We start from the raw sequence: 12,830 nt of genomic DNA, 5'->3' as shown, positions 1-12,830 counted from the left end.
TTATTATTATTATAGAACAGTGCTCTGCACATAGTGGAAAGAGCATGGGCTTGGGAGTCAGAGGTCATGGGTTCGAATCCTGGCTCCACCACTTGTCAGCTGTGTGACTGTGGGCAAGTCACTTCACTTCTCTATGCCTCAATTAGCTCATCTGTAAAATGGGGATTAAGACAACCTGATTCCCTTGTGTCTACCCCAGCGCTTAGAACGGTGCTCTGCACATAGTAAGCGCTTAACAAATACCAACATTATTATTATAAAGTCACTTCACTTCTCTGTGCCTCAGTTAGCTCATCTGTAAAATGGGGATGAAGACTGTGAGCCCCACGTGGGACAACGTGATTCCCTTGTGTCTACCCCAGCGCTTAGAACGGTGCTCTGCACATAGTAAGCGCTTAACAAATACCAACATTATTATTATTTTATAAATACCAAGAATATATTATTGTGTGTAGGCCTTTCTCCGCCTGCACCGCCTCCTCTCGGCCGCGGGGTGGCAGCCACCTTCCCCGCCTCCGCCGCCCGTCTCCAAGATACTGCGGGAAGCCGCTCCGCTTTGGGGGCGGGGTCGAAGGAGATCAAGGCTCGCGATTGGTCCGCCCAGGCCGAGGGGGCGGGGTTTACATTTGACAATGGGGGAAGGGGGGGAAAAAAACCATAGAAAATAGCGACAGTGGAAGAGGGGCCCGGGATTGATGGTCTTCCCCTGCCGGGGCCGGGAAACTCTATGGTGCTTGGGAGGACTCGGGCCCGGTTGCCATTGGGGGCGTATGGGGAGAGGAGGTGAGGCGACAGGTGGCCCAGGGGGACCTGGGTGGGGGCGGTTGGAGAGGAGGTGGGTTTCCTGGGAGGGCTGGAGTGGGCAGGGGCGGCCGAGGAGGGGGTGGGCTGCGAGGACTGGACGGGGAGGGGGCAAAAGGGAAAGGCCTGGAGGGAGGCATGGGGGCAAGAGGGCAAAGGCTTCTGGGAGTTTCTCCTCAGGGTGACCAAAGACCCCTCTGGGCCCAGTCCTGCGACCCCTTCTCTCTCTCCCACAGCAGGACCATGGCGGTTAAGGCCGAGCCGGCCCTGCTGGACTACATCAAGGTGACTCTGAAGTGTGAGAAGGTGGAAGAAGAGGCAGTGATGCCCCAGGCCCCTCATGGCCTCAACCCCGCCCCTCAACCCTTCTGCTTCGCATCCAGCAAGGACAAGAAAGAGCCCGTGATCCAGGAACCCCAGGGCAGTGGTAAGACGGGGGGCCGGACCCTTAAACCTTCCTCAGTTCCTCACACTCTCCTTTGACAGAGCCAGGAGAGGTCCACCGCAGCCTCGGACTCCACCTAGGCAAGAGTCATTTCTGGACCTGAACTTCCATCAGTCAAGCGATCAGTCGATCAGAGTTGGGTGATACAGCGTAACCGAGTTGGTAGGCACGTTCCATTCAATTCAGTCGTATTTATTGAGAAGCAGCGTGGCTCAGTGGAAAGAGCACGGGCTTTAGAGTCAGAGGTCATGGGTTCGAATGCCGGCTAGGCCACTTGTCAGCTGTGTGACTTTGGGCAAGTCACTTCACTTCTCGGTGCCTCAGTTCCCTCATCTGTAAAATGGGATTGAAGACTGTGTGCCCCACGTGGGACAACCTGATTCCACTGTGTCTACCCCAGTGCTTAGAACAGTGCTCGGCACATAGTAAGCGCTTAACAAATACCAACATTATTATTATTATTGAGGGCTTACTGTGTGCAGAGCACCGCTTGGAAAGTACAATTCAGCAAGAGAGCCAATCCCTTTCCCACACTGGGCTTACAGTCTAGAAGCAGCGTGGCTCTGGGGAAAGAGCCCGGGCTTGGGAGTCAAGAGGACATGGCTTCGAATCCCAGCTCCGCCACTTGTCAGCTATGTGACTGTGGGCAAGTCACTTAGCTTCTCTGTGCCTCAGTTACCTCATCTGTAAAATGGGGATTAAGATTGTGAGCCTCACGTGGGACAACCTGATTACCCTGTATCTACCCCAGTGCTTAGAACGGTGCTCTGCACTAGTAAGCGCTTAACAAATACCAACATTATTATTGTTATTATTAGAAGGGGGTGACAGACATCAAAACAAGTAAACAGGCATCAATATAAATAAATGGATATATACACATCAAAACGAATATGATCCTTAAACCTTTCTCAGTTCCTCTCACTCTCTTTTGACAGAGCCAGGAAAGGTCGGGGCCTCTGCCTACCTCAGCCTCAGATTCCATCTGGACAAGAGTCTTTTCTGGGCCTGAACCTTGATCAGTTAATCAATCAGTCAATCAGAGTTGGGTGACTACAGGGTAACTGAGTTGATAGGCACCGTCCATTCAATTCAGTCATATTTATTGAGTGCCTGCTGTGTGCAGAGCACTGCTTGGAAAGTACAATTCAGCAATAAAGAGAGACAATCCCTGCCCACACCGGGCTTACAGTCTAGAAGGGGGGTGATAGACATCAAAACAAGTAAACAGGCATCAGTATAAATAAATAGAATAATAGATATATACACCTCAAAACGAGTATGACCCTTAAACCTTCCTCAGTTTCTCTCACTCTCTTTTGACAGAGCCAGGAGAAGTCAGGGGGTCTACCTCAGCCTCAGACTCCACCTAGTCAAGAGTCTTCTGGGCCTGAACCTTGATCAGTCAGTCAATCAGTCAATCAGAGTTGGGTGATACAGAGTAACCGAGTTGGTAGGCACGTTCCATTCAATTCAGTCGTATTTATTGAGCGCTTACTGTGTGCAGAGCACTGCTTGGAAAGTATAGTTCAGCAATAAAGAGAGACAGTCCCTTCCCACACTGGGCTTACAGTTTAGAAGGGGGGTGACAGACATCAAAACAAGTAAACAAGCATCAGTATAAATAAATAGAATAATAGATATACATTAAAACGAGTACGACCCTTAAACCTTCCTCAGTTCCTCTTACTCTCTTTTGAAAGAGCCAGGAGAGGTCAGGGACCTCTGCCTACCTCAGCCTCAGACTCCACCTGAACAAAAGTCTTTTCTGGGCCTGAACCTTGATCAGTCAATCAGTCAATCAGAGTTGGGTGACTACAGGGTAACCGAGTTGGAAAGCACGTTCCATTCAATTCAGTCGTATTTATTGAGCGCTTACTGTGTGCAGAGCACTGCTTGGAAAGTATAATTCAGCAATAAAGAGAGACAGTCCCTTCCCACACTGGGCTTACAGTTTAGAAGGGGGGTGACAGACATCAAAACAAGTAAACAAGCATCAGTATAAATAAATAGAATAATAGATATACATCAAAACGAGTACGACCCTTAAACCTTCCTCAGTTCCTCTTACTCTCTTTTGAAAGAGCCAGGAGAGGTCAGGGGCCTCTGCCTACCTCAGCCTCAGACTCCACCTGAACAAAAGTCTTTTCTGGGCCTGAACCTTGATCAGTCAATCAGTCAATCAGAGTTGGGTGACTACAGGGTAACCGAGTTGGAAAGCACGTTCCATTCAATTCAGTCGTATTTATTGAGCGCTTACTGTGTGCAGAGCACTGCTTGGAAAGTATAATTCAGCAATAAAGAGAGACAGTCCCTTCCCACACTGGGCTTACAGTTTAGAAGGGGGTGACAGACATCAAAACAAGTAAACAAGCATCAGTATAAATAAATAGAATAATAGATATACATCAAAACGAGTACGACCCTTAAACCTTCCTCAGTTCCTCTTACTCTCTTTTGAAAGAGCCAGGAGAGGTCAGGGGCCTCTGCCTACCTCAGCCTCAGACTCCACCTGAACAAAAGTCTTTTCTGGGCCTGAACCTTGATCAGTCAATCAGTCAATCAGAGTTGGGTGACTACAGGGTAACCGAGTTGGAAAGCACGTTCCATTCAATTCAGTCGTATTTATTGAGCGCTTACTGTGTGCAGAGCACTGCTTGGAAAGTACAATTCAGTAATAAAGAGAGGCAGCCTCTTTCCCACGCTGGGTTTACAGTCTAGAGGGGGGTTGACAGACATCAAAACAAGTAAACAGGCATCAATATCAACAAATAGAATAATATATCACATCAAAACAAGTATGAGCTTTATCATCAGAAACATTCTGTGGAAGCAGTGTGGCCTAGTGGAAAGAGCACGGGACTGGGAGTCAGAAGGACCCAGGCTCAAATCCTGGCTGCACCATTCATCTGTTTTGTGGCCTTGGGTAAGTCACTTCACTCCTCTGGGCCTCAGTTACCTCATCTGTAAAATGGGGATTACAACTGTGAGTCCTGTTTGGGACAAGGACTGTGTCCAACTTGATTAGCTTGTGGATACACTACCAGAATGATTTGAGATGGAGTCGGGGCGCTGTGGGAGAGATGCGTCCATGGAGTCACTATGGGTTGGAAAGGACAAAATCATCCGATCAATCACCGTCTCTGCCCCATACGGGACTCACAGTCTAAAAGGGAGGGAGAGAGGGTATTTTGATGCCCATTTTACAGAGGAGGAAAGGGAGGAACAGAGAGGTTAAGTGATTTGTCCGAGATCACCCAGCAAGAAAGGTCAGAAGAGCTGATGGCAAAGGGGCACTTCCCTTTCCAAACTCCTAGAACAAGTCGTCTACACTCGCTGCCTTGAATTCCTCAACTCCAACTCTCTCCTGGACCCCCTCCAGTCTAGCTTCCGTCCCCTCCACTTTACCGAGACTGCTCTCTCAAAGGTCACCCATGAGGTCAAATCCATGGATTTGGATTCTTGCCAAATCCAGTGGCTCCTACTCTATCTTAATCCTCCTCGACTTCTCAGCTGCCTTTGACACTGTCGACCACCCCCTTCTCCTCAGCTTGGCTTCACGGACTCCATCCTCTCCTGGTTCTTCTCTTATCTTTCTGGCTGTTCATTGTTGGTCTCCTTCACGGGCTTCTCCTCATCCTCTAGGGGTGCCTCAAGGGTCAGTTCTTGGCCCTCTTCTGTTCTCCATCTACACACTCCCTCAGTGAACTCATTCGCTCCCATGGCTTCAACTAGCATCTCTATGCCGAAGACACCCATATCTACATCTCCTCCCCTGTTCTCTCCCCCTCTCTTCAGGCTCGTATCTCTCCTCCTGCCTCCAGGACATCTCCACCTAGATGTCTGCCCGCCACCTAAAACTCAACATGTCCAAAACTGAGCTCCTTATCTTCCCTCCCAAACCCTGTCCTCTTCCTGACTTCCCTGTCACTGCGGATGGTACGACCATCCTTCCCATCTCTCAAGCCCGCAACCCTGGTGTCATCTTTGACTCCGCTCTCTCATTCATCCCACACATCCAATCCGTCACCAATGCCTGTCAGTCTCACCTGTACAATATCGCCAAGATCCGCCCTTTCCTCTCCATCCAAACAGCTATCATACTGGTACAAGCTCTCGTAATATCCCGACTGGATTATTGTGTCAACCTTCTCTCTGATCTCCCTTCCTCCTGTCTCTCCCCGCTCCATGCTATTCTTCATTCCACTGCCCGGATCATCTTCCTGCAGAAACGCTCTGGGCATGTCACTTCCCTCCTTAAAAACCTTCAGTGTCAACCTCTGCATGAAACAGAAACTTCTCACTCTAGGCTTCAAGGCTCTCCATCACCTTGCCCCCTCCTCCCTCTCCTCCTTTCTCTCTTTCTACTGCCCAGCCTGTACATTCCTCTGCCGCTCACCTCTTCATGGTCCCTCGTTTGCGCCTGTCCCGCCGTCGACCCCTGGCTCATGTCCTTCCTCTGTCCTGGAATGCCCTCTCTCCTCACCTTCGCCAAAACTAACTCTCTTCCCCTCTTCAGAGCCCTACTGAGAGCTCACCTCCTCCAAGAGGCCTTCCCAGTCTGAGCTTGCCCTTTTCCCTCTGCTCCCTCTGCTCCCTCTCTGCTCCCTCTCTGCTCCCCCTCCTCCCTCTGCTTCCTCCCCCTCCCCCCCTTCACCTCCCCTCAGCTAAGCCCCCTTTCCCTCTGCTCCACCCCCAGCACTGTGCTCATTTGTATATATTTTTACTACCCTATTTATTTTGTTAATGAGGTGTACATCCCCTTGATTCTATTTATTGTGATTATGTTGTCTTGTTTTTGTTCATCTGTCTCCCCTGATTAGACTATAAGCCCGTCACTGGGCAGAGATTGTCTCTATCTGTTGCCGAATTGTATATTCCAAGCGCTTAGTTCATTGCTCTGCACATAGTAAGCGCGCTCAATAAATACTATTGAATGAATGAAAGAATGAAAGACAAGACAAGGCCCAAGTGCTTAGTACAGTGCCTGGCACATGGTAAGTGCTTAACAAATACCATAGAAAAAAGAATTCACAAAGGTTCAAGTGGAAGCTCCTTGCGGGTGGGGAACACATCACTTAGTTTGTCTGTACTTCCCCAATGCCTAGTACGGTGGGCCCTCAGTAAGTGCTACTAGTAGAAACTGATTGAAAATTAGTCCTGGGTACCAAAATCTGTCACTCCAGCTATGCTAGGTATTATGGGTTCCCTAAGAGGAGCTTACAGTCTAAATGAATGGGTCAGGACAAAGTGAAAGATAGCAAATATTTTGAGTTCTGATAGAAAAATCAATGAATATAGATCTACATGGGTCCACTAGACTACAGGGAACATGTGAGCAGGGAACATGCTTTCCAACTCTGTAGAATTGTACTGTGTACTTAATACAGTGTACTGCACATAGTAAATGATCAATAAATACCACAGATGATGATGAAGAAGACCCAGGCAGGATCCAAGCTCTACTTAATGAGGGATAGCCTCCTGGAGGAGAAGCTTTTTTTCTTAAGGCAAAAAACAAATGGAACCCCAGAATAATAATAATTGTGGTACTTGTTAAGTACTTAACTGTGTGCCAAGAAGTGTTCTAAGGGCTGGGGTAGATACAAGTTAATCAGGTTAGACACAGTCTCTGTACCACAAGGAGCTCACACTCTTAATCTCCATTCTACAGATGAGGTAACTGAGGCCTAAAGGCATGAAGTGACATGCCCAAGGTCACCTAACAGACGTGTGGCGGAGCTGCGATTAGAACCCTGGTCCTTCGGATTCCCAGGCCTGTGCTTTCTCCACTAAGCCATGGTGCTTCTCTATAGGATGTATACAGCTACTGTAGGGGCTTGAGTGGATGTGGATAAATTGCCCCAGAAAAGTGTGGTGCTGCCCGGAAACTGTCCGGGGTGAGATGGTTAAGCAAAGATTGGGGATGGGGGCAGGTGGGATGATGTTGAGAAGGGACACCAATGAGTAACCAGAGAGGGATGACCTGCTTCAGGCAGCCTGGAGAAGATCTTGGAAGTCCAAGATCAAGAGTTGAGATTTGCTGCCTTGGAAAATTGTGAACCAGTATGGCCTAGTGGATAAAAGTATGGGCCTGGAGCCAGAGGACCTGGGTTCCAGTCCTGACTCCACCACTTGCCTGCTGTGTGACCTTGGGCAAGGCATTTAATTTCTCTGTGCTTCAATTTCCTCAGCTGTAAAATGGGATTCAATTCTGTTCTTCCTCCTACTTGCCTGTGAGCCCCACGAGGGACACGGACTGTGTCCAATATGATTACCTCGTATCTACCTCGGCACTTAGAATGGTGCTTGACACATAGTAAGTGCTTTACAAATACCATTATAAAAAAAAAATAGTCAACCATCTGAAGCAGCCTGGCCCAGTGGAAAGAACAGGGGCCTGGGAGTCAGAGAACCTGGGTTCTAAGCCCAGCTCCGCTATTTCAATGAATCAGTGGTATTTATTGGGCACTTAATGTGTGAAGAACAAGTAGTAAGCATTTGGGAAAGTAAATACGTTAGAGGTGGTAGATATAGTCCCTGCCCATAAAGAGCTTATAGTCCAGAGGAGGAGACATTGAAATAAATTGTTGGTAGGGGAAAATGGCAGAGTGCAAGGATATATACATGTATAAGTGCTGGGAGGCTATGGATGGAATGAATATGAAGTGCTTAAAGGGTAAAGCCCTTCTCAGGGTCGCATCTGGAGAGTTTCCAGTCCTCTACCAGTCTCGGCTATGGGAGGGAGAGTCAAGCAGAGGCCTGTCCATTCCATTCCTAACTCGGGCAGTATCTAGCGAGTGGAAGGCAATCGGCTACAAGTCAAAACTCCCCTGTGCTGGGCAGCAGCGGCTTGGCAGAGTGTTGAGGAAGGAGACTCAAGTTTACAGCCTGGAAGGAGGCAGTGGTAAACCACGTCCGTATTTTTGCCAAGAAAACTCTGTGGATCCACTACCAGAACGATTGCAGATGGAGGTGGGACGTGCTGGGAGAGATGTGTCCATGGAGTCGCTATGGGTCGACTCGATGGCATGACAAGATGGGGGGGTACAGATCCAAGCACAGAGAAGGAGGCGGGGAGGAGAAATGAGGAGAAATCCGTACTAAGCGCTGAATGTGCCCACCCCCTCAGAAGGGCATGGGATTGAGCCTGGAGGGAGGTGGAGCTTCAGGGAAAGATGAAGAAAGTGACCTGCTCTTCTCCCTGGGGCTACTGCAGCCCCCGAAGCTCATCTGGACTGGTCTTGCCCAAGGATTAAGGTAACACACTGGGCACTCAATCAGTCGTATTTACTGAGCACTTAACTGGGGGCAGAGCACTGTGCTAAGCGCTTTGGAGAGAAGCAGTGTTGTCTAGTGGATAGAGCATTAACCTGGGAGTCAGAAGGACCTGGGTTCTAATCCCGGCTCCGCCACTCATCTGCTCTCTGACCTTGGGCAAGTCACTTAACTTCTCTGGGTCTCAGTTACCGCATCTGCAAAATGTTGTGAGTCCTGTGTGGGATAGGGATGTGTCCAACCTTATTACCTTGTATCTACTACAAGACTGGCACATAGCAAGAGGTTTATGTCTGCTTTGTGACCTTGGACAAGTTCACTTTTCTGGGTCTTAGTTACCTCATCTGTAAAATGGGGATTAAGCATGTGAGCCCCATGTGGAACAGGGATTGTATCCACCAGATTGATTCGTATCTACCCTGACACTTAGAACAGTGCTTGGCTTACAATAAGTAAGTGCCTAACAAGTACCATTATTCCTATTATTAGTAGAAGTAGCAATAATAATAATAAATACCACTATTATAATTATTATTCTCCTTAGGTGTGGGGTGAAAGAGAGAGAAGTGGTTACCTAGAAGTCCTGTGATGGGGAAACGGAGACTTGGAGAAAGAATTAGACTGCTTGATTGAGGATCCTCTAGGAGACCCATCCCGGAAGAGGACCCAGGCTTATTTTCCCGCTCTCATGCATTGAGAGACGGGACCCAGAGTTACCGATCCTGAATCCCTTAGGCCCAGAGTAGCTCCAAAGAGGCTCAGAGAGGGTAACCAGCTCCTTTCTCTTCCTTCAGCTGGACACCTGGACGAGACCAGGCGGCTTGGACATCGCCAGTTGGAATGGGACGCAGGTGGCTCTGGAGAGAAGGAGCTGCTGGGGTCCTGGGAGCAAGAGTATTTGGTCGGGAGCAGCCCCGGGGGGAGTGGGCGGACACTGTGCCTGGTGTGCGGGGAGAAACTCTCCACCCGCTCGGCCCGAGCGGCCAAAGAGCACATCCTGGGCCAACACCCGCACACGCTGGGCCTCAGCCCCGCGGAGAAGTGCAATATCCTCGAGGCCTGGTGCGATGAGGCAGCCTGGACTTGGGCCGACTCCCCTCCAGCTCCCAGCTCAGGTGCGGGGAGGACTGGCGGGTAGTGCTGGGCAGGGTGCGAAAGGGCAGAGCGGCAGGGGAGCCAGCTGGGATGGGGGGGGTTCCCCAAAGAGGGATACTCCTCAGTTCTGTTCCCCCCAAACCCAGACCTTCCCAAGGGGCCAGCTGAGATCGAAGTCTCCCTCGACCCTGAAGAACAGCCACTTCACCGGAGACGGGCTGCTCGCCCCATGCAGCTTCCTGGTGAGACCCTTTGGGAAGCCAGAAGAAGAAAGGGAGGGGGCTGCTGGACAGGCTTTTTGGGTTCCAAGAAGGACCACGCAGCTGTGGAATTCATTTGTTCATTCAGTTGTATTTATTGAGCGCTTACTGTGTGTAAAGCACTGTACTGAGCACTTGGGAGAGAACAATACAACAGTAAACAGACACGTTCCCAGCCCACATCGAGCTTGGGTCTGGAATTCGCCCAAAGTGAGCTGAGGGTTGGCCTCTCTTTACAGCACCCTCCACCGTGGAGTTGGAGAGCAGGAAGCCACGGGGCCGGAGGTGGGCAGGGCTCCAGGGGCGAGCGGCGGCTAAAAAGAAGAGAGGGAGAACTTCTTGCAAAGCCAGCGTGACCCCTGAGCCGCCAGACCCTGTTCCAGGTGAGAGATGGGATCTGGTGATGGGCAGATCTGGGCACTGGTGGAACAGAGCCTGTTTTGTAAGAAGGAAGTTAGGTTTGATAGAGCAGGGGCCCTGGTTTCAAAATAGGAATTTGGGGAGGAGGGAAGGAGGGAGACCAGGAGTCCCGAGTTACTGGTTTTTTGTTTGGTTTTCCATTGATGCCTCTGTCGCTGTTCTCCTCTCCACACCCCTCTCCAGAGCCAGATGCAGCCCCAGCTGAGATCCGGCTCTTCAGCGATGGCAGCTTCCCCGCCGGCTTTACCTTCCGACTCTTCTCCAAGTCCCGAATGGAGTCCCCCAAGGTCAGGGCCTCGTTCGAAGAGAAGGGCTGCACAGAAGGGGACCCTAGCCAGGCCCAGAGCCCCTTGCCGGGTAAGCTATGATTCTGGAAGGGGCCCGGCGGGAGGCCCCGGGAGGGGAGGAGCTGGCTCTGGGCCCAAGCCTGCCGAGCCGGTCGAGCGGCAGGGAGGGAAGAAGGATGAGGAGACGAGACACAGGTTGAATGTGGCTCTTTGAGTAGGTGGGCCTAGGTTGCTGGGGGACCACTTCCTTTTTGTCCTGAGGCCCTGCCCTTGGAAGGTGGTCACTGTCTTTTCAAAAGAGCAGCACTCACTCTGTGATGCAAAGAGTAATCCTTCCCTCTTGTACCTTGAAGTTAATGGGCTATATTCCTCTCCTCCAAGAGGTGTATTGGGGTTCTCGATCTGGGAACCGCCAATCCTTACTGCTGGCTGCTCCCCTCTTGGTTGAGTTGGGAAGGAGGACAAAGTGCTGCTTCAGGGAAGCACCATGGCCTAATGGAAAAAGCACAGGCCTGGCAGTTGGAGGACCTGAGTTCTAATCCTGCCCCTGCCACTTGTCTGCTAGGTGATCTTAGGCAAGTCACTCCTCTGGGCCGCAGTTACCTCATCTGGAAAATGAGGATTAAATCTTCCTCCCTTCCTTTTAGACTGTGAGCCCTATGTGGGCAGAGGGGCTGTGTCTGACCTGATTGCCTTTTATCTAACATAGCGGTCAGTAGAGAGCTTAGGGAAGCAGCGTGGCATGGTGGAAAGTCCGTGGGTCTGGGAGTCAGAGACCTTGGGTTCTAATCCTGGCTCTATCAAATGTCTGCTGTGTGAGCTTGGGCAAATCACTTAACTTTTCTGTGCCTCAGTTTCCTCATCTATAAAATGAGGATTAAAACCTACTGCCTCCTACTTAGACTGCGAGCCCTGTGTGAGACTCATCTTTGTCCAACTTGAATATTTTGTATCCACCCCTTGGAACATATTGAACGCTTAACAAATACCCTAATTGTTATTATCATTACAATGCCTGGCCAATAGTATCATTAAAAAGAAAACTAAAAGCCCCAAAACTTGCGGGTGGAGGGGCAGGAGGGTTGCAGACCTGATTCTTTGTAGGTTGGATTCTGGTATGTGCATCCAGATTGGGGGCCAGGATGTCTGGTTTGTGTAGGGAGAACCGGGGGCCTGACTGCTTTTGGGCCTGGGGTGAATGAGGACAGAACCCCTGGCTTCTAGGACTTGACCTGATTATATGGCCTTGCTCGAATGGTGGCTTATTTTGTCCATTAGGCTTTTTGACAGCAAGAGACCTCTATAACTTGTTCTGTAAATTCCTCAGAATCCCTAGAACTGTGTTGTACGCAAAGTGAGCTCTTAAAAAATACCACTGATGAGGGTGATGGTTATGGTAATGATTTTTTCTCTCTCTGTTTCTCTCTCTCTCTGTTTCTCTCTCTCCCCCCTCTCCCTAACTCTCTCCTAGCTTCTTCTTCTGGTCTCAGAGGGGCCCTGGGTTTAAAGGTGATCCATCTTTGCCTGGATGACTCTCCAACTGGTAGCCTCCTGCAGGACTGGCCCAATCACCCCCAAGGACCGAAGGGAGTGGGTACATGTGATACCCTCAGGTTGGCAGATGGGACTGCTGGCAAATGCTAGCATGGCGCTAGGTGGGCATCCAAAGAGAGCATGATGTGTGAGCCCTCCTGGTCCCCCTTCCTCTTGATGGGTCTCCAATCACCTCCCCCATCAAGTAGGGCATCGGTGATTGCGTAGGGGCCAAGGGTACCCATTGGGCCCCAGGTAACATCTACCAGGTGAAGGAGATCAGCGCCCGGCTATAACCCAAGTCAGGAAAGCTGAAGTTGTACACTGGAGAATTGTTGATGCCCAAGAAATTGCACCGCTTCAGCTGGTCCAGACTTCTTCTCACACATCTACCCTCTCTCCATTCTGCCCACTTCTTTCCCTTGGCAGAGTGCCTTATCCAGCAGGTGGCCACGGGGCGGAGGGGCAGACCCTAGGTCCCCCACTACCTCAGGGGAATCTTCTTTCACCACATCCCTTTTTGCACTCTCCAAGTCGATGAGGTCTCTATTACCTCCTTCCCCCTCCTCCCCCAGCAGGGAGGGAGATCTCAGGAGCGACGGTGTGGAGAAGAGGAGCCATCGTGGGGGTTTTTTGTTGTTCCCCCTCCCCCTTTATTCCTCTGGTTCTCATGTAAATACCTCTTTTGTTGGCAATAAATTATTTTTTTTT

At 50.3% G+C, this 12,830-nt stretch overlaps 1 protein-coding gene and 1 non-coding gene across 3 annotated transcripts; both read left to right on the top strand.

Moving 5' to 3' along the window:
* The first annotated feature begins 692 nt into the window (after positions 1-692).
* Positions 693-12,830, top strand: SPINDOC (spindlin interactor and repressor of chromatin binding). Of its 2 annotated transcripts, none has more exons than XM_029059075.2 (7): positions 693-783; positions 1,038-1,228; positions 9,319-9,375; positions 9,766-9,861; positions 10,119-10,262; positions 10,483-10,656; positions 12,058-12,830. In XM_029059075.2, exons 1-7 carry the CDS (start codon positions 728-730, stop codon positions 12,228-12,230), a joined length of 891 nt encoding a protein of 296 aa, XP_028914908.1. In that variant the 5' UTR covers positions 693-727; the 3' UTR covers positions 12,231-12,830. The 2 variants fall into 2 exon arrangements, with proteins under 2 accessions (XP_028914908.1, XP_028914905.1); XM_029059072.2 differs by having other exon boundaries at positions 9,319-9,639.
* LOC114810384 lies at positions 7,932-8,069 on the top strand. Its single transcript, XR_003758084.1, has one exon. It is a non-coding gene; the product is annotated as a small nucleolar RNA SNORA7 (small nucleolar RNA).

The sequence above is a fragment of the Ornithorhynchus anatinus genome, chromosome 3 (assembly GCF_004115215.2).
Source record: "Ornithorhynchus anatinus isolate Pmale09 chromosome 3, mOrnAna1.pri.v4, whole genome shotgun sequence".
NCBI classification, from domain to species: Eukaryota; Metazoa; Chordata; class Mammalia; order Monotremata; family Ornithorhynchidae; genus Ornithorhynchus; species Ornithorhynchus anatinus.
Note: the sequence above shows the minus strand (reverse complement) of the source record. Positions and strands in the feature narration are given on the sequence as shown.

Bases quoted from the DNA above. Each gene is read 5' to 3' on its own strand.
- SPINDOC (XM_029059072.2), top strand. From the start codon at position 728: ATGGTGCTTGGGAGGACTCGGGCCCGGTTGCCATTGGGGGCGTATGGG. The intron at 9,640-9,765 runs GTGCGGGGAGGA...CCCCAAACCCAG, and splicing joins CCCTCCAGCTCCCAGCTCAG to ACCTTCCCAAGGGGCCAGCT. The intron at 10,657-12,057 runs GTAAGCTATGAT...ACTCTCTCCTAG, and splicing joins GGCCCAGAGCCCCTTGCCGG to CTTCTTCTTCTGGTCTCAGA.